General features: G+C 34.7%; 2 protein-coding genes across 3 annotated transcripts; one reads left to right on the top strand and one right to left on the bottom strand.

Moving 5' to 3' along the window:
• The first annotated feature begins 10747 nt into the window (after window positions 1-10747).
• LOC144573452 (pumilio homolog 2-like) lies at window positions 10748-16881 on the top strand. Of its 2 annotated transcripts, none has more exons than XM_078323239.1 (10): window positions 10748-11249; window positions 11335-11964; window positions 12493-13826; window positions 13930-14071; window positions 14183-14290; window positions 14377-14589; window positions 14728-14838; window positions 14988-15182; window positions 16119-16293; window positions 16370-16881. In XM_078323239.1, exons 2-10 carry the CDS (start codon window positions 11341-11343, stop codon window positions 16408-16410), a joined length of 2943 nt encoding a protein of 980 aa, XP_078179365.1. In that variant the 5' UTR covers window positions 10748-11249; window positions 11335-11340; the 3' UTR covers window positions 16411-16881. The 2 variants fall into 2 exon arrangements, with proteins under 2 accessions (XP_078179365.1, XP_078179371.1); XM_078323245.1 differs by having other exon boundaries at window positions 10773-11253.
• A 1167-nt stretch (window positions 16882-18048) lies between these two features.
• On the bottom strand, window positions 18049-20772 carry LOC144549558 (laccase-4-like). Its single transcript, XM_078298334.1, has 6 exons — window positions 20627-20772; window positions 20218-20462; window positions 19976-20104; window positions 19159-19688; window positions 18524-18962; window positions 18049-18390 (listed from the first exon to the last, which is right to left on the bottom strand). Exons 1-6 carry the CDS (start codon window positions 20770-20772, stop codon window positions 18260-18262), a joined length of 1620 nt encoding a protein of 539 aa, XP_078154460.1. The 3' UTR covers window positions 18049-18259.
• Window positions 20773-21156: the final 384 nt, after the last annotated feature.

The following is a 21156-nucleotide window of genomic DNA, read 5'->3' as shown; positions in this document are numbered from 1 at the left end:
CCAATATCTCCATACAAATTTATAATCTTTTCTTATATCCCTTTTATTTATCCAATCAATTATTTAATTATTCTAAAACAGAAATTGACAAATGTACCCTCTTCTTTCCTCCTCTCTTCTTACCTTTGTCCTTCTCCTTACACCCCCATATTAATGGCAGAGCAATTCAATGAAGGAATTAACACTGATAGCTGATTTTTCTAAAATTGTGAATAATTAATTTTGCTGATGCTATCTCTCTCTCTCTCTCTCTCTCTCGTTCACTGTCTCAGTCTTCAGTAGTTTACCTTCTCATACCTTTAGATTGTTCTATTTTCTAATGGGGAGTGCCGTGCTGTGACAGAGCCACTGTCAAGAGGGGCCCATAGTCCCCTGATGAAGATTACTTAGCCTTTGTCACTTGAGATCCTAAACCACATTTCTCATTCCAATTTGCTCACATTAAAATTATTTGTGGCTTATGGTTCCCAATATTCTATGACATGTCGCTGCATCAGCCATCCTTAAACCTATAGTGACATTGTACATGTGAGGGAGGTGTAAAGAATCTACTACTTTATGGATCCAACTCGTTTGGTCGAATCAGAGCGGAGCCCGTTTAACTCTCTACCTGATCCTCTCCGTTATCCAGTCAAACACAGTTGAGAGGAAGCAAATGTTTGCCCGAACCAGATCCGACCAATCCGATTGCAGCCATTCATTCACATTTTTTTCCCACTGCATATCCACCATTACTCTGCCTAAAAAAGCTAGTATATATTCCCTTCATAAAATTTATTTAATCATCTTGGCCATATATATACTTTTATAATTTTGTGTATTCTGAATCATTGTGATTCTTGCTATTAAATTGGGATTTCGAATATTTTCACTTTTACTAGCGAACTTGTTGTCAAATTATATGGTGGCGCAAGGCAGTTGGTACAGTGAAGGGTGAAGGAGAAGGAGAGAGACGGGGGAGGGTAAATTTGTCAATTTTAGTTTCAAAAATAATGAAATAACAAATTGAATAAATAAAAGGGGATAGAAGAAAGGATTAGAATTTTTTATGGGCATATTGGATATTATGGTGTTTTCATGGGTAAATTGGCTATTTTGCAAATTTGTATGAGTACAGTGGAAATTTTCCCATATTTCTATTATTGTGTATAAATATGGTAGTCATAAACTAAAACTTAAGTAGATAATTATATCTCACATTGAACTGTTTAAATAAAACCTTTACATCTCATATTTAAATAAGTGTACGTGAGATCGCAGGTTTGAAATTCAGATAAATTTTTTTCTTGTGATATTAAATAGTTTAATGGCTTGGCTTTCGACTTTTACTAAAAAAATTAGCCTACGTGATTTCTTTTATAATGTTATGGTCAGAAACGGAGGTAGTAAAAAGTAATGGGGTCAATTGACGAATTCACGTCCTCTGAGATATCTCATATTTTGCGTGACCTTTTGGGAAATCACAACCGTTCAAATATGTCCTGTTCGAATCTCAAAGCTCAAATAATATTGCCCCCTGCGCTATCCCGAATAGGCACTGGACGCGTTGGTCACACAAAATATGAGATATCTCAAAGGATACACACTCTCAATTGACCCTTATTTTTTTTTTCTTTTCAAAATTTATGTACTTATATACGATTTTCTATATAGTTTAAAATAAAATAATGCCGGTATTATAAATTGATCCCTATTCACAACATGAAAATTTAATATGAATGACCTCCATTCACGACTGACAGTGGCGTAGCCAGGATTTGAGCCAGGGGTGGGCAGAATAATCCAACAATAGATACAAAATTTTCAACAAATTCAACGATTTATACAATGATCTGATAAGTCCAACAATTCACCAAGAAATATGAAAATTTCCAAAAAATTCAACAATTCAAGAATTCATCTATTGATTTAATAACTTTAACAATCCAACAATAAGTACGAAATTTTCAAGCCAATGACATTGAAGCGAGCAATCCTCTACGATTCTTCATCTTCTGAAATCTTTGCATAATTTTCTCATTATCCACATGGGCAAACACATCCTTTTCAATATAAATAATCAAACAATCATTCATCCATTGATCTCCCATTGTATTCCTTAAGCGACTTTTCACCACATTCATTGCCGAAAATACCCTCTCAACACTTGCGGTAGCCACCGGCAATATTAAAGCTAATTTCACTAATTTGTAAACCAAGGGATAAGCAGTGTGTTTATTCTTTTCCACCATCTTTTGAGAAAGTTCAACTAAGCTCTTTACCTCCAAAAAATCACTATCACTTTGCAAATCCATGTGGTAATTCACCAATTTATTTTCTAAGATAGTGAGCTCCCACTGATTGAAATCAGAGGGATAAAATTGAGCTAATTGGAGATTTAGATGTCCTCTTATAGTACTTGTCCATCTTTGATACTCTAATAGACAGAAATTTAGGGTATAAACAAAAATTTAGGGTTCAGCTCAATTTTACAAAATCAACCTAAAGTGGGTATAAACAGAAATTTAGGGTATAAATTATGCAATTTGAGTAGCATGAAACAAAAATTTGGGTATAAACAGAAATTTCTAAAATTTGGGTATAAACAGAAATTTCTACTCAATTTTATCCAATTTGAGTAGAATGAAAACATATTTGTACTCAATTTTATCCAACTCACTAGTCGCAACTGATTTTATCAATTTATAAACAGAAATTAAATAGAGTTAGGTTTCAAACTGTCAATCTGTCACTAGAGCAGGGTCTGCCTCCGTGAATCAGCGAGCAGGGTTGAATGCTTCGCTCTGAATCGCCTCCGTGCTTCGCTTTGAATAGCCTCCGTAAACCCTTTGCTTTGAATCGCCGCTGCAGTCCTGCTTCTTTCTTTTGAATCAGCGAAGGGTTGAACAGGGCGTGCCTCTGCTTCTTTCTATTGATAGGGAATCTCACCTTTGTAGCTCTGCTTCTTTCTTTGAACGGGCCACGCCAAGGAATTAATTGGGCTTCTTGCACTTGATTGGCTGATTGCAATTATTATATTCCTAAATTAAAGGTAGGAATTAATTGGGCCACGCCAAGGGTTGTGGGCTGCAGAGGCCAGAGGGAGGCAACAAATAATTTAGAGGTAGGCAAAGGTTGAAAATACTATATCCGGTCCAAAAAAATTCAATTTCCAGGGGTAGGCAACTGCCCACCCCTGCAAAGAGCTGGCTCCGCTACTGACGACTGACCTCATAGTTAGAAAGTCTTGACTCCACCCCCGGTTATGGTGGAAGTTTTTTATGAGACTCAAAGTGAGTTAGTGAGGTATATTTCATATTATAGACTATCACAATCTATAATTCTATATAGAGAAGAGAAAATATCTTCTTTATTATTCTATATAATAAGATACAGAAATGGTTCTTTCTTCGTCATTAAGTCATTGTATATTTGTATGTGTTTAATAAATAGAAAATACCAGGCTTCTAAATAGCTAGCTATAGCGGCGCTATAGCTACGCTATAGCCTTTTCGGACCATAAACGCTAAGCTATGAGATAAAATTGCGCTAACTCAGCTGCGACCGCTATAGCTATAATAGCTGACCGCTATTACCGCTATATGAGACCCGCTATAGCTACCGCTATGCTACATGGTTTTTTTTTGCAATTTATATGAACTTCTGTACTTCTATTCTTATTTCTAATGCTATGGTCTTCTACGATATGTATACTAAACCAAACTATATGTTTCTATTTTTATTTGTGATTTATTCTATCATTCTATATCGAGAAATATTCAAATACTAATTCTTCATTTTGATTACTCTTTTTATAGTATTCATTTGTAAAATTATTATCGTTCGTTTCAATTGAAAGCTGATTTTGATTATTATTATAATTATAAAATGTTTAAATATGTATATTGACTTCATTTACCTTATAAAATTAATTGCTCTTTGTCTATTATAATATGTAATACCATGAAGTATAAACTATTAAATAATGTTACTTTTTAGATTTTTTTTTCCTTCTTATTTGCGTAATTGATAAAAAGTATAGACTTAGATTAGTTGTCATTTAGTTGTTACATCCATTCTCTAATATTGATTATGTTGATAATTAGTAGAAATATAGAATATAAAGTTTGAAAAGGGAAAATCGCTATGTGTGATAGCTTCCGCTATAGCTACGCTATTCGCAATAGCTTTTTTTTTTGGTCTCCCCGCTATGCCGCTATAATCGCTATTTAGAACCTTGGAAAATACTATATGATTTTAAAGATTGTGGGTCTGATTAATTTGGTTTTATTTGAGTCACTGTGATCTTAATTTCGGAGAGGGAAAAAAGATTGGTACGGTAGTTGGCTTGTCTTTGTTTCTCTAATGGATGGTTTAAACGCGGCGATTGGATCCTAGAAGCGTGCTTTGTGATTTATTTATATTTTTTTTGTAATTTAAAATTGAATCTTTGATAATTACATAGTCATCAATTTAGGAATACAGGAATCAAAGTGAACCGTACAAGTATGAAATATGGGAGTCAGAGTGGATATATATGGAACCGGATCACCATCTTTCAGAGGTGCAAAAAATTTCTGTCCATAGAGTTATTGCCGGGTGGATCCGGGATGACTTTTAACATTTAAATATTTGATCTTGGACCCATTTCAGATCCACACGGCAGTGACTCTAGAGGTAGAAATTTCCTACCTTAGAAGTGCAGGAGATTCGGTCTCGATATATATCCCTCACAATTTTCTTTTCTAGAAAATTGAAAGATAATTGCAAATCATTAAATTTTGGAAAATAGACGATGTCAATTAATTCACTCTGTAGTCTACCTATATCCATAGTGACAACTGAGAAATGAATAGTTCAGGTTCGGTTCAACATAGTCAAAAATTCGTGATTCGGATATAATTCGAGTATAATTCTGGAATGATTCAGTACAATAAATAAGCAAAAAAAATCCCAAAAAAATTAATTTTTTTTCTCATTTTTTTCACAAATAATTTGTAAATAAAATATATTATCCTTTTTGTGTTTTATTCGGAGTTCGGTTCAAAAATATATAAAAAAATAAAAATTATTCGCGTATATTATATCTACTTGTTGCGGCCACTGTCGTATAAATTATTACAAGTAGTTAATTTCTTTTAAAATATAATTTTCTCATATGATCTGAAGTGTATAATTATTGTTGATGGGTATATTTTACAGCATATAACTAAAGTAGGTGCTATTATAAAACCACAAAAGAAATAGAAAGCGATTACTAGCAGTGCAAAACATGAGCTTATTTTCCCGATTTTTTTTATTTATATCCAAAAAAAAAACATAAATTTAAAAAACTAACCAAACCTCTAGTCAATTTCGAAAACTATCCAAACCGGAAAAAAAATTTCCGGTTTTCACACCAATTTCCGGTTTTAACACCAATTTCCGGAAAAAAAAATTTCCAGTAAATGAATATTAAAACCGGAATAATTTTTTCCGGTTTTAAGATTTTTTTTTTAAGAAAATTTTTTTTCCGAAATTTTTTTTTTTGGATTTTTTTTTTATTTTTCAGTTTTTATAATTTTTTTTTGTATTGAAGTATTACAAATATTTAATATATATTTTTAAAAATAGATGGAATACTATATAATTTGATTTATTCGAAAGATTGCTACAAATAATCCGGATCAATATTTTTTATGCCGGATTTTTTACGGCCGTAAGAAAAATTAATATAATATAATATACGTATATGTATATATAATATAATATATGTATATAGAGATGGGCTACGGTGAGTTGCGAAGTAAAACGCATTTCTACTTCACCTCGTATTTTTATTTTGAAAGTTCAAATGACCGATCCGAACCGTTAGATGTTTAATCCATATTGAAATGTGCTTGGAGACCAAATTTTACATTTTTTTTAATTTTTTTTACTATTTATTAAGCATTTTTCAAAATTGTTGTTTAGCTGTGAACAGTAAAATTTTCTGGACCATCAGATCAGCGACTTTCAAATTGCTTAATAAATAGTAAAAAAAATTCCAAAAAATGTAAAATTTGGTCTCCAAGCACATTTCAATATGGAGAACAAGATGAATGGTTCGGATCAACGTTTTGAACTTTAAAATCGCAAAATATAAGCATGAAGTAAAATAGTCGATTTACTTCGTAACTCACCGTAGCCCATCTCTATGTATATATATGTATATATAATATAATATATATGTTAAAATGTGCTTGCATATCAAATTTTATATTTTTTTTGAATTTTTTTACTATTTATTAAGTATTTAACAAAATCGCTATATTCAGACCATTGAATTTTTGTACCGTCTTAATAAATAGTAAAAAATTTAGAAAAATGTAAAATTTGATCTGCAAGCACATTTTAAAATATCCATAATGTTGAACGGTTTGGATCGACTGTTTGGACTTTGAAAACTTTGAAAATACCGATCGTTGAATGCCTACCGTTGAACGAAAACTTAAACTGAATTTTTGAGGTACTAAACAAGGGTTCCAAATGCCTCATTTTTTTATACCTCATCATACCTCATATTTTATATCTTCATTTTCTTCATATTCAAAGTCTAAATTGTCGATCCGAACCGTTCAACATGATATCCATACTAAAATATGGTTAGGGATGAAATTTTATAATTTTTGAAATTTTTTTACTATTTTTTAAGATGGGTAGAAAATCACTGTTTTTTGAACGGTTCAAAAACAGTGATTTTGTACCTATCTTAAAAAATAGCAAACAAATTCCAAAAAATATAAAATTTCATCTCCATGCATATTTTAGTATAAATATTTTTTTGAACGGTTTGGATCAACAATTTGGACTTCGAAAACAAAAATATAAAATATGAGGTATGAAAAAAAATGAGGCATGAGAATTAAAAAAAAAACGTCGTTTAGTGCCTCAAAAATTCAGTTTAAGTTTTCGTTCAACGGTAGGCATTCAACGATCCGTATTTTCAAATCCGGCATGAAAAATATTGATCCGGATTTTTTGTAGTAGTCTTTCAAATAAATCAAATTATATAGTATTCCATCTATTTTAAAAAAATATATATTAAATATTTGTAATACTTCAATACAAAAAATAAATAAATTATAAAAACTGAAAAATGAAAAAAAATCCAAATAAAAAATTCCTAAAACAGGAAAAAATTATTCTGTTTTTTTTAAAAAAAAAAATCCTAAAACCGGAAAAAATTATTCCGGTTTTAATATCTATTTATCGGAAATTTTTTTTTGGAAATTGGTGTTGAAACCGGAATTTTTTTTTCTGGTTTGGATAGTTTTCAAAATTGACGAGCGGTTTGGTTAGTTTTTTAAATTTATATTTTTTTTGGATATAAATAAAAAATAGGCTTATTTTCTATCAACTCCGTTTATTATTTAGTTTTTTTTTACAAATGGTAACTAATTTTTTTTTTGGAAAAAATCCTCGTGATCAATCAATGCATCCTCATGTGATGACAGTATGATTAATGAACCGGGTCCTTTTTTTACAACAATTTCACTAAAAGGTTAAAAAATAGAACCAACTTATAGAGCATCTACAATGGTAAATGTTTTAAGATTGTTAATATGATGTGTTAATTGCTAACATAATTACTGAGATGTATCAATTGCAACCATGCAGCGGGCGTATGATTATACAATATTACGGATTGATTCATGTTATGAATTTATATCTCTATTTTTTAAATTTTAAATAGTTAATCTGAACAGTTACGTAAAAATATACTTGGAGCCAAATTACTATATTTTCTTAGAATTTGTGTACAATTCTTTTAGACATGTAGAAAATTATTACTTTCGATGGTCAATTTTTTTAGATCAATTATATCTATTTTAAATAAAAAATAGTAAAAAGATTCTAAAAATATATATAAAAATTCGTCTCCAAGTTTACTTTTATATGAAAATCATGTTTAATTTTTTGAATCAACAATTTCAACTTTGATAATAGAGATATAGATTTATAGCAGGCCTCGATCCGTAATATAGATATTGTCATATCCTAAAAAATAAATGCCTTCACAGATGCATGAACTGTCCATGATTTTTGAGTGTTGTACCAAACTTTGGCAACTGGAAGGTATTTGTGTCAATTTCTTAATCATATATTGGCAAGGAAGGAAAATGAAGAATTAGCAATAATTTAATTGAAAATTTTGAAATGCAAAAATCGAATCCATATGTTTGAATAAACACACCTAATTTTGGAGCTATAAAATCTTTCACAGAACTTGTACATAAAAATAAAATAAAAATGGTTATCTAATTAGGCCATGCTCTTTCTAATGGGCCATGCTATAAAGCCCTACTTGGGACGTTTTCCAGAACCGACGCCAAGGGACGGAAGGAAGAAGAAACCCCTCCGAACATTAATTTTTACACTCCGATTTGGGGGTGACAGATTTGACCGAAAATCAACATTAAGGCCCTCTCCTCTCCCCTCCGAATAATAATTTCTCCCTTCCTCTATCTCTTTGTTTCCCCTCTTCTAGAGCAGGTGAAGACGATGGACAGTTCGAAAATCAGCGAATTTTCCCTCCCCTCCCTTTAATAAAAGAGTTCTCCCTCCTTCTGGAGCACACCCCCAAATGTGTCCAAGTAGCATGTTAGTAGACTTTTGCAGAAATCCCCTTGCAAAGATTAATTTTACATTTCTAACATCTATCACTATTTTGGAATATGACTCCAAGTACGGACAGTATCTTTTTTCTTCATGACAATTTCCTAACAAGATAAAGAGCTACAGGCATACAACCCACATGACATGTCTTGTTTGTTTGGACAAAGTAATATTCAAAGCCGAGCCTATATCGTTTGATAAATGTCAGAATTTACGCAGACGGTTTAGCTTCAAGGGATCATTTAAATTGAATAAGTTATAAATTATTCGTATGAATCGACGGTAGATTAAACGGTTTGGATATGACTTTGGATAAAATTTGTCCAAAATCCTTTGGACAAAATCTAGTTCCTTCTATATACTACACATAATTGCCAATTCATTGAGTTGAAATTTTTATTTGTACCATTTAAAAAAAAAATCAAAACACCTCAAATTATGGAGAATTTCACATCTATCAGAGCCTCCAAATTAATCTGGGCTCCTCAAAAGCTCAAAAAGATATTGTAATATTAAATATATTTAGGTTTTAAAAGACGTGCAAACTAATATGCGGCCCATAATTTGAGGTGTTTTTTTTAGAATAATTATTTCAATCCCCACACTCCGGTACCCCCATTGTACCCCCATCTCTTAAACAGATTTTAACTTCCCATAAACTAACTTAACTAACTAATTTATTCAAAACACTAGTATAAATACTTGGAAGATAATAAATTAATACTTGCAAATTAAGATATTAATACTTGCATGTCTAACTTGATATAACTATATGGAGGGACCACTCAAACTACATGGGGAGAAGAATCATACACATTTTTAGAGGTGGGTTTTTTTTTTCTTTTTTTCAATATCTTCCACATTTCTCACGTTCTATGAGGAATTTTGCGAATCTAAAACCACGAATGTATTCTACGCAATTTTATCTTTCAAATGAGATCCATGATGACGTACTTTCAAATTCATCGCCACACAAGTATTTATACCTCATTGTGCAAGTATTTATACATCATCATACAAGTATTTATACCTATACTTGTAAGTATTTATCCCCAATCGTGGACCTCGCATCTCCGCATCACATTTCCCTAATCGTCCCTGCGTCAACCTTTCTCTAACAAAAATAGTTGACCACATAGGTATAAATACTTCAGTGCATAGATATAAATACTTGTAATACTTGATATTAATACTTTTAAATGTCAGCAGTGTCATATGTGAAAAATACTAGGTATAAATACTTAAATGACGAGGTATAAATACTTGTATGATGACGAACCCGAAAGTATGTCATCATGGATCTCATTTGAAAGATAAAATTGTGTAGAAGACGTTCGTGGTTTTAGATTCGCAAAATTTCTTATAGATCATGAAAAATGTGGACAAGATTGAACAAATAAAATTGGGGGTACAATGGGGGGATGAGAGTGCGGGTACTCATATCATCTCCCTTTTTTTTAAATGATATAAATAAAAATTTCGGAGGAAGAGCAAAGGTCTTTTATGTAGAAATATAAAAATTTCTAATTGAAGTCCCTTCCATATCCAATATGTATCTAAGTGCTAGATTTTGGCTATATATAATTCATCCTATTAAAGTACATTATATTAGCATCTCAGTCTACAACTCTACATAACCTTAGTATAATATTCGGAAAGAAAAAAAAAAGAGAGAGAAAGATCTCTGTATATGTTAACAGTAACAAAAAAAGAAGTTTTTTTTTTTTTATTTGTGGTACGTTTTAGGGATGGAAAACATAATTTGCTCTCCAGAGCCTTCGCCAATCACGTGTATCTCGCACGAGCGAATCCTGTGCTGCCTACGTGGCACGAGCCAGACAAAGACCCCCTCTAATTTCCTTTTGACTTCGCTTTACTTCCTTCAACCTCTTCCTTAATATAATTCAGGCTGCTCCTGGTTCACATCCTACATGTAATGCTTGTTCCCACTGTAAGTGGGACCCACAGACAAAGACGAATAATAGCTTATGCTGCAGTTCTACTCCATGGGTAGACAGGCGGTTTCAATAATAATAATTATAATATGGATAATAAAAAGAAAATATTAAGAGCTCGATGCAGTCACTAACACTGGAAATATTTTTTAATAATATTTTATTTGAGAGTAAAATATATAAAAAAAAATATTACAAAGGAACTCACAATAAATACGTGCAATAAACCCTAAGGTCTCCTCTCGCAAAAGAGAAACCCCTTGTCTGAACCAATCTCGTCCGTTGATTTCTCAATTCAACGGTCGAGATCTGACGAATCTTCGTGCTTATCACTCCGCCGGTCTGTTCCTGTACTGTTTTCTTTTCTCCCTTCTCTCTCTCTCTCTTTTTTCCTCTCCTCACTAGCAGCTACTGTCTCTTTCTTTGTCTCTCTCTCTCTCTGTATCTATCCATCTATATCTAACTATCTGCTATGGATTTCACTAAAGTACACCGGAAATGGCGAAATCGATCGCCGATCGCCGCGTAAATGGCATAGAACTTGCGAAGATCGTGACTTTTTGCTTCGATCTCTCATAAATTTTGTCGTTTTTTCTTTAATCGGAGCTTTGATGGCGAACTGATGGTCTTTACATATGCTAATCACTTGTTTTTAACTTAAAGCTGCATACTTTTGGTGTAAGTTAACGTTCTTCTAAAAACTTCTCTCTTATAGTACTCTACTTCCTGTAGTCTCTTTATTATCTTCAGTTTTTTTTTCCAGAAAAAAATGATCACTGAGAGCCCCCTTACAATGATGGCAGAGATGGGGATTGAAGGTTTTAATGAACATGATCTGTTAGGTGATGATCTAGACCTAGTTTTGCGGGAACAAAGGCTGAGACAAGAGGTTAGTGATCAAGAGAGGGAGAGAGAACTTAACATGTATCGAAGTGGTTCAGCCCCACCTACTATAGAGGGTTCTTTATCAGCTGTTGGCAACATATTGCCTGAGCTGTTGGCCTCGAGTAATGACAATAACGGGTTCTTGTCAGAAGAGGAGCTCCGCGCCGACCCAGCTTATCTCTCATATTACTACTCTCATGTAAATCTGAACCCTCGATTACCCCCTCCAGTGCTGTCTAAGGAGGACTGGAGGTCTACACAGAGGTTGAAAACTGGAGGGGGTTCAGGTTATGGAGGGATTGGTGATAGGAGGAAGCAGAATAGAGAAGGAGATGAGTTTGTAGCCGGGGAATCACTTTTCTCTCAGCAACCGGGTTTTGGCTTGAGAGAGGGGAGCGAAGGGGATCTAAGACTGATGAGTGGAGCCAGTGAATGGGTCGATCAAGGCGGGGATGGCTTGATCGGGCTCTCTCTTGGCCGTCAAAAGAGCTTTGCTGATGTGCTTCAGGTGACCTTCATTTTGTTTTCAATTGCATTGTTTTTTAGTTGTTATAATTGATACTTGGATTGAAAAAAGCTTTGAAATAGTGATCTGCTGTATATTTATAATTGTTGATTATATCTTGTTGATGTAGTGTGCATTGTTTTGCTCAATAGCAGTATAAATTACTTGTGTTCTTATAGTGTGAAAGATTTCAGTGATTTGAACAATGTGAATAAATAGCGGCGAATTAGTTTGTTAGAGGGTGAATCTAGTGTTGTGTGTCTAAACATTTCATCTACATATCAAATATCCATTTTAGACATGTTCAATTTTATCAGCTAAGAATATTGCATCTAGAAATTTCATCTTGTCTCATAGTAGCTTTCAGCAATTTGCTGTTTTTGTTTATGGATTTTATTGGAAGTAATCATTTTTTTTTAAAACAGACTTCTAGAAGTTCTTTTTATGTTTAGTATGAATTACTCAAGTACATTCAGTTATCCTGTATATAATAGAACATGACATGTTTGTGCATTACTTTATTTTTTTCAGGATACCATGGGCCATCGAACACCCTCCTCAGAGCACCCATCTCGCACACCCAGCCGCAATGCACTTATTGATGGCCAGGAAACCTTGATGCCCTCTGGTGGAGCCCACTTAGAAACCCTAACTGGGGCTAAACTTGGCCCGCCTCCTCAATCTCAAACTTTTGCCTCGGTCGTTGGTTCCTCTCTCTCTAGAAGCAGCACACCAGACCCCCAGCTTGTTGCACGTGCACCTAGTCCTGGTCTGCCACCTGTTGGTGTCAGAATGGGCCCCACTGACAAGAAAGTCAACAGTGTTCATTCCTCCTTTAACTCTTCCTCTAAAATGCTCGAGTCTGATGACATCCTGGCTGCTCTTTCTAACATGAACATCTCAACTGGCGCAGTAGACCAAGTCCAGGGAGAAATGAATAACCGCCAAGTTCTCAATAATTTGAATAGTTTGAATTTAAATCTCCATTTGGACATGCCCTCTAGCCAAGTTCATGCTAAGCCGCACTCTTTCTTACAAAAGAATGAATCTGATTACTTAGGTGTACCATCTGTACATGCAAAGCCAACAAAGTCTAATTCGTTCAGAGACTCTAATAAAAGTACCTCAAACTTTGCTGATTTGAGAAACTCATACCATAACTCACCTCCTGCATCTTCTAATGTCAGTCCTGGTGGATCCCCCAGTCAGTACCAGAATGTTGATCCATTAAACTCCGCTTATCTGGGGTATGGCCTTGGCGGGTATTCTCCGAACCCAAGTGTACCATTAAATATGATGAACCTCCTTGGGACTAATAACCTTGCAAACAATGTCAACAGTAATGTGTTTTCACCACAGAGCCCTACTCTTTCTGATATTCAAAATTTCGGCCGGGTTGGTAATGCAGCTGCACTTTCTGATCCGCTTTACCTACAATATCTCAAAGCGGCACAATATATGGGCCAGGGATCATATGCTGAATTAAATGGGGTCCAGAAAGCATATCTTGAGTCCTTGTTACAATCTCAGAAGCAGTATGGCATGCAATTAATGGGTAAAAATATAGGTCTAAATGCCTCCGGTTATAATTATGGGAGTCCAAGTTATGGTACCGGGATGTCTTACCCAGTTAGCCCTTTAGCTAGCCCAATTGCATCAGCTGGGCCTGGAAGCCCACTTAGGATTGGGGAGAGGAGTGTGAGGTTTCCTTTTGGATTAAGGAACTTATCTGGGAGTGTTTGGCCTTCTGATTTAACTGCGGGTGTGAATGGAAATTTCCCATCTTCGCTTTTGGAGGAGTTCAAGAGCAACAAAACAAGGTGCTTTGAACTTGCCGAGATTGCTGGCCATGTTGTAGAGTTTAGGTAAGGCGAACTTTTCAGTTTAACCCAATGAAGTGATGATATCTCTTGTATTTGCTCAAAAAGATTCTATTATTTGACTGTTGTTGCAAAATTTATTTTTCAGTGCTGATCAGTATGGGAGCCGCTTCATTCAACAGAAACTGGAGACAGCATCAGTTGAAGAAAAGGATATGGTCTATGAAGAAATAATGCCTCATGCTCTCTCTCTTATGACTGATGTTTTTGGCAACTATGTCGTTCAAAAGGTACTTTCATCTATATTAGCTCTGAAATTAAATCGGTGCTCATATAAATTACTATTTGGATATATGATCCAATATTCACTATTTTTTTCTTACTAATTGTATAAATTGCAGTTTTTTGAGCATGGGAGTGCTGCTCAGAGGAGGGAATTAGGTGACCAATTGTTTGGGCATGTCTTAGCTCTTAGTCTTCAAATGTATGGCTGTCGTGTTATCCAAAAGGTAATTTGCATTTTTCAGAAGCTCATTTTGCAATGTGTTTTTGGATACCATGTTATTTTTTCTGGCTGATAAATTTTGTTTTCCAGGCAATAGAAGTGGTGGATCTGGACCAAAAGATAAAGATGGTTGCAGAGCTAGATGGGAATGTGATGAGATGCGTCAGGGACCAGAATGGAAACCATGTAATACAGAAGTGCATAGAGTGTGTGCCACAGGAGAACATCGACTTCATTGTCTCCACTTTCTATGATCAAGTTGTTTCTTTGTCCATGCACCCCTACGGCTGTCGTGTCATTCAGGTCTCATACACAGTAGATCTTTGTTCAAAATTTTGTTTTGAAAAGATGAAATCATTTACGTTATTGTGATCATTTCCTATAGTTGCTTAATATGTTTGTCATGCTTTATAGTTGAAAATTGCTTTTGTTTTGTCTCAGAGAGTGTTGGAGCACTGTGATGACCCCACAACACAGAAAATTGTGATGGATGAAATTTTACAGTCTGTCTGCCTCCTGGCACAGGACCAATACGGGAATTACGTGGTCCAGGTCTGTACATCTATTTAGTTATTAATTAGTTGTTCTTCGTTAATTTATTTATGCAGTGTATTTCTGAGTTATTTCTTCCTTAATTTATTTATGTAGTTATTAATTGTTGGCGTGCTTGTTTTTTACAATTTTTGTTGTTGTTTGAGCAGCATGTGTTGGAGCACGGGAAGCCAGATGAGAGATCGCTGATAATACAAAAGCTAGCGGGGCAGATAGTGCAGATGAGTCAGCAGAAGTTTGCATCCAATGTAGTTGAGAAGTGTCTCTCTTTTGGTGGGCCCGCCGAACGCCAGTACCTGATCAATGAGATGCTTGGGACCACTGATGAGAATGAGCCTCTCCAGGTCATTTTTTATTCCTGTTTCTATTCCTATTCCTATTTTTTTTTTTTTTTTTTTCTTCAGTGGCCTTTGGCTGAAATCAGGTGTAAACAATTGTCAGGGATCTGTTGGCTACAAGTATTTATTCATATCATATAAATAAAAAATGATGACATTTGATACAAGCTTTACCATTGATCAAATGACTTTAAAACTTGCAAGGGTCCATATTTCATGGTGTTTAACGGAAATAACAAATGTCACTCAAATCACAAGAAATTTGATATACGACCAATCTACAGGACTGTCACATGTGTACAATTTTTTGTCCTTTTAAAATTTCTCTCTTGGCTTGATTTGTGAGATGTTGTTAAGGTTGTCAATTAATCCATTTGCAACCCATATCTAAAAAAAATATTTGGGTTGTAATTGTGATTACTATAAGATATCCCCTAACCTAACGAGAAAGTTGGCGTGCCAATTTCTCCGAAAGTGATATTTAGTTATTATTTTCTAATTCTCCTACCTTGTTTTTGAAAAACAGAGTAGGAACAAACTCTCATTTTGATGAGATGCACATTACATTGGTTAACTTTTGTGGGATTGTTCATAGTTGTAGATTGTTATTCCAGATATCCTGACCTAACAATGAAATATGCTGATCTAATTGCTGTCCGGGTGTGGTATCTAGTTCCTGTTTTTTATTCCACTAGGGTTTGAAAATGCAAAGCAGGAACAAAGTCACGCCTTTAATAGTAAAATGTTTCCCGAGTTGGAGTTTAATCAGGAATAAGTAAAATTTTTTTTTTGGTAATTTGTAGTCCGTCTGATGCTAAGACAAACTTTGAGTAATTGTTTGGAGCGCTTGATCACAAGTTGCACTAGGACATTTGAAATCCGAAGTAGGTTAAACTATTAAGTTTATCCAAAAACCTAATGTCTTTTTTTTTTCTTTTTCAGGCGATGATGAAGGACCAGTTTGCTAATTATGTAGTACAGAAGGTACTGGAGACGTGCAATGATGAGCAGCGTGAGCTAATCCTGTCAAGAATTAAGGTCCATTTAAATGCACTGAAGAAATATACTTACGGGAAGCATATAGTCGCCCGTGTAGAGAAGCTTGTTGCAGCTGGGGGTACGTATGCCTTTCTTCTTTTGCTCCTTTTTTTTTAATTATCACCATCTTCAATGATAATTTCTTTTAATTGTAGAGAGGAGGCTGGGGCAGCAGGCAGCTCCGTATCCCTTTTAGGAGGCGCAAGGGGATGACCATGTACAGCTAACCTCGGAGGCTAGTGTGAGAGACGAAGTTCTCTCCTCTTTATGTACTGTTTATTAGGTTCTCAGAAATAAAGTTGTAGTTTTTTGTACTAAAAAAACTTTGTACATTTCTGTAGTCAGAATATAATAGATAATTATGTGAGAGAAAGAGAGGCCGAGGCTCAGAGAGTAATTTTATTACTGGTGCCCCTGCAGAGGAGACTTAGGTTTTCTGTACAAGCTTTAGATATGTAAAGAGAGATCATAGTAGAGAGAAAGTTCAAGTTACGGGAGTATGGCGAGACTGTAAAAAATTTGGTCATGCGGAGAGCTTTGTCTGTTGTTGTGGTTGTTTGTTCTTGTTGCTGTTGTTTTAGGAGGGAATTAATATGTTGTTTTGATGTTATTTTGAAGAATTAGACATCGTAAAAGATGATTTCAAGCTTTATACCTTTGTTTGTTATCTGTGTTCAACTTTTCATGAAAATCATCTTTTTATCCTAAACAAGTAATCACTTGGTGCATTTTTTTAAGCTTCTCTGTTGCTATTCAATTTTACTCTACTTGCTGCCTCACCAAGGAGCCTGAAAGGCGAATAAAGATATTGACAATACTGTATTTGCTTCATGTAGTGCACGAGTCATGCTTGTCAACTGCATATGAAAATCCAATGGCAATTAGATATGTTAAAAATACACAGAAAATTGTATTCTATAAATAGCTAAGTTTAATATTACCTGGATTGCTACCCAGCTAATGGGGGGCAAACTAAATCGGTTCCTCTCAATCAGGTCAACTAAATTGAAACAAACTGGATCTTTAGCCAGGTTGTAGCAACGGTTAATGGTTCGTTTCAAGCTGGGCTAGAACTTAACACTAACTTGCATCAAACTGATAATGCACTGCGTTGTATTGCCAGTTTGCTGGTACTCGGTCATGGTATAGAAGGTGAAGGATATAACGCTTGACAACAGAAAGGCAGTGATCATGAGAAAAAGGAAGCTAACACATACGGGCTATTGTGCTTTTGCTAAAATTCTAACTAGTGAATCTTTTCTGTACTTGGATGCTTGGCAAAAGGGGCAGGAAGACGGTTTATTAATCTAGGCATGCATTCTTTGTCATAATATACACACAAATATACACAGTATTTTTGCTGGGTTAAGATGAAATGTTACAATTTTTGTACAATGCAAAATTAAATGCAGGGTATCTGTGTCTCACATCGATAGACCTTCCTTTAGTGCATATATTTCGAGTTTGTTGCTCCTATACACTAAATCTTGGATAACAAAAAACTTTTATCCTTGTTTTTTTTTTGTTTTGGAAACATAACCTTGTTCATCTAATGAATGCTTTTTTTAAAAAAAAAAACGAAAAAAAAACACAGGCTACTAATTGTGTAAGCTGACTAATTGGATTATAATTTTGAAGAATCCTTTTGCAGTGGATAGTGTCTGGGAATGAAGCAACCAAAAGACTAGGATAGTAGGATGTAATTTGGGCATTGTTTTTATTTGTTGCTTGTTCCCTTCTATATATTACTACTAGACCGCCATTATTATTGACTTCAGTTGTTCACAGATTGAAGTAATAAACTAATAATTTATATTTGAATAAAAGAATGTAATATTTTTCTGTTAAAAGATATAAAGATTTTATATCAGTTATTGCTCATCCAAGAAAATATGAAGGCTAAAATATTTCTTTAACAACACCCTGAAAGTTCAACCATGCACCTCAACAAATCAGAAAAACAAAATGATAAACCTAAAGAGTTCCATCCATCACTTATTAATCTTCTACCAAAATGAACCTAAATCATTGAGTATATTTTTCAATTAGCATTTGGGAAGATCAGACGGTGGCGGAGGAAGCTTCTGGTTAGGAAGGTTTCCATCTAACACAAGCCATGCCATCTTGAGACCCCAGCTTGTGTGCACTTCCAAGTGACAATGCATGAACCAGACACCTATATACAAAGTTCCATAACAATTTACAATGATGATTTCAGATTAAGAAAACAAAATATCATTTCTAATTAATCGAAATCATGAATTTAACAATTCAAATACAAAAATCAAATGAATACAAGAGTTAGATACCTGGATTATCGGCAAGGAAACGGACGGCTACCCAGCCACCAGGTGGAACCCCAACTGTGTTTCTCTCAACCGGGTCTACTAGGTTGAATTTTGCCGGATCTTTAGCTGGATTGTAGTTACCGAAACCCCGTCCGACCACAAAGAAATTGAAACCATGGATATGCAACGGGTGGCTTTCGGCACCTAAAATGCTTGTGTCTTGCATAACGAATTCAACACTTGTATTGAAGGGAATCACCAAAAGTTTGGTGCCATTGGTTACAAATGTGTTGTTTGGAGGAGTCCCGGTGTAGTTGAATGGCACGAGGGGCATAATCGGGAAGTTCGATGCATACACACCGTTTGATTTTCCTGAGAAGTGAGATTGGAGGAGTGCCGTTGTCGGAAGAATGAAGGATACATTATTTACTGATGCTGCAAACATTGTTCCATTTGGGCCCTGATTTCACATAAAAACATGCGTAGCATTTATCAAAATTGATCGGAATTTCTCAGAAATGATCTTGATCTTTAAAGTCAATACTAGTTTTCCTATATGACTCATTTTGTTATCATTAAAAACTGAAATAGCAATTGCATAAACATTATAATTTGCCATAAGATATGTAGCTTAATGATGACATAAAATTACTGACCTGGCATGTTTTGTTATGATGACACGGGTTTGTTCCAAGACCAACTGTGAAGAAGAATTGTCGATCAATTATTTGCGGAACATTTGCTGGATACTGCGCATTCGCCAAACTCCTTAGATTATTAGTGAAATTGGTTGCAAAAGAAGTGTCATTAAAAGCATGTAATGTGGGCTTAAATAACGGTAAGTTTTTATTAAAGCTAGATGAAGAAAAACTATTTGGGTTTTCATATTCAAGAATTCCTGCCACGGTTGTGTTGTCGAAGGTTCCTTGGCCAGTGGCATATGGCCTTGCCTCCATGAAGAAGTTTGCTCCGGGATATTTTGCATGAGTAGTTAGTAAAACATTTGTGGTTTGGCCTGGGGTTATCAGCAGTGTTTTTGTAGTGAATGGTTTCACATAAACAGCATCGACTTCTACAATTGTGAGAGAATGGTTGGCTATGGAGAAAAAGAGCTCGTCATTGAGTGCAGCGTTGATAATGCGGAGGAGATATGTCTTGCCAGGTTTCACTTTAAGCTTGAATGTGTCTGCAGTTTGTTCAAACTTTAACAATAAAGGCTAGTTTACATTTTTTAAAAAGGTAAAAAAAAAATCAATATTTAAGTTAGACTGATCTGCATCACTTTTGTATATGACTAACTGGTAATTAAGATTTATTTTAATATAGAATCCAAATATCCCCTGGGTTACTACAAGTTCAACTTTTTTTTTTTTTTTTTGAGAATGTAGGGAAAATAAATATAATTCTTCTTTAAGATGAAGGGAGTTTGAAATTTGCTTGGCATTTGATTTTTCTTTAAAATATTTCCAAAACCTTTTGCAGAGCAATTGTATAGTGGACCAGGAAGACCATTGATAGTATATGCATCTGAAACATTCGGGCCTCCGCCGGTCTGTAGAGTTTGACTGATGACTGCTTCTGTATCAGCTTTCCACCATTCACCTTCCAAATTTTAAACAATGTGCTTTGTGAAATCGTGAAACATAAAAAAAATAACAATATTTGGATAAAAGCATTGGATGTGTGTGTGTGTATATATATATATATATATATACCGAAAATGATCGGGACTTCCTTGTAAGGCTTTACGAATGGGTAAGGAATTCCAAGTTTGGGAAGAATGACGATAGGGCCATATACTGTTGCACGAAGCCATGAGATATGCGCATGCCACCAAAGGGTACCTCTCTGGCCCACAATTGTGAAGTTGTAAACATAGGTGCTGCCTTTCTGGATTGGACATTGTGTAACGTAAGCTGGACCATCAGCCCATGCGCTTCGCAGCTGCCGCACACCGTGCCTACGTTTTCCAATCAAACATAAAAGATAATTAACCAAGCTGAGAATTCACCATGTTTGGTTAACTTGAATATGCTTTCAATGTAAACAACTTTGATATTAACTGATAGTTTTTGTTAAGAATGCAATTAATAATGTTAATGAATAAAGAATTAAATGGCTTACCAATGTAAGGAGATATTGTAGTGAACATGATTAACCACTCTGACAACGACACGATCACCTTCCCTTGCTACGATCTTAGGTCCAGGAAACTGGCCGTTCACTGTTACAATGCTCTTGGTTTCACAAAGACGCGTCATGTTTGCCATTTGAATCTGTAATGATGATTAATAACCAATTTTCATATCAAAGTAAAGTTGCAAAATTGAACGTGTTTGTTGTAAATGTTCGGAATTCATATATTAACTCACATCAAACTGATAATATCTTGTAATGCCAGTTTTCTGTGACTCCGTCTTGACCGGAAAAGAAAACAATACGATGCAAGCAAATGCAAGGGCTGTCATGAGAAGAGAGGAAGGCAATAGAGACACAGCCATTGCCTTTTAGAAAAGAGAAATGGAGATGGAGAGGAGAATGTTTACTTGATGCATGGCAAGGAAACTAGAGATGACTATATATAAGGATACATGTTAAATTTTTAAAGGGAGATATATCTGTTTGGTGAAATGAGAAGTGTCAACTTATGCATC

This window comes from Carex rostrata, chromosome 2 (genome assembly GCF_964058835.1).
Source record: "Carex rostrata chromosome 2, lpCarRost1.2, whole genome shotgun sequence".
NCBI classification, from domain to species: Eukaryota; Viridiplantae; Streptophyta; class Magnoliopsida; order Poales; family Cyperaceae; genus Carex; species Carex rostrata.
This window is presented reverse-complemented; position numbering and strand designations above follow the sequence as displayed.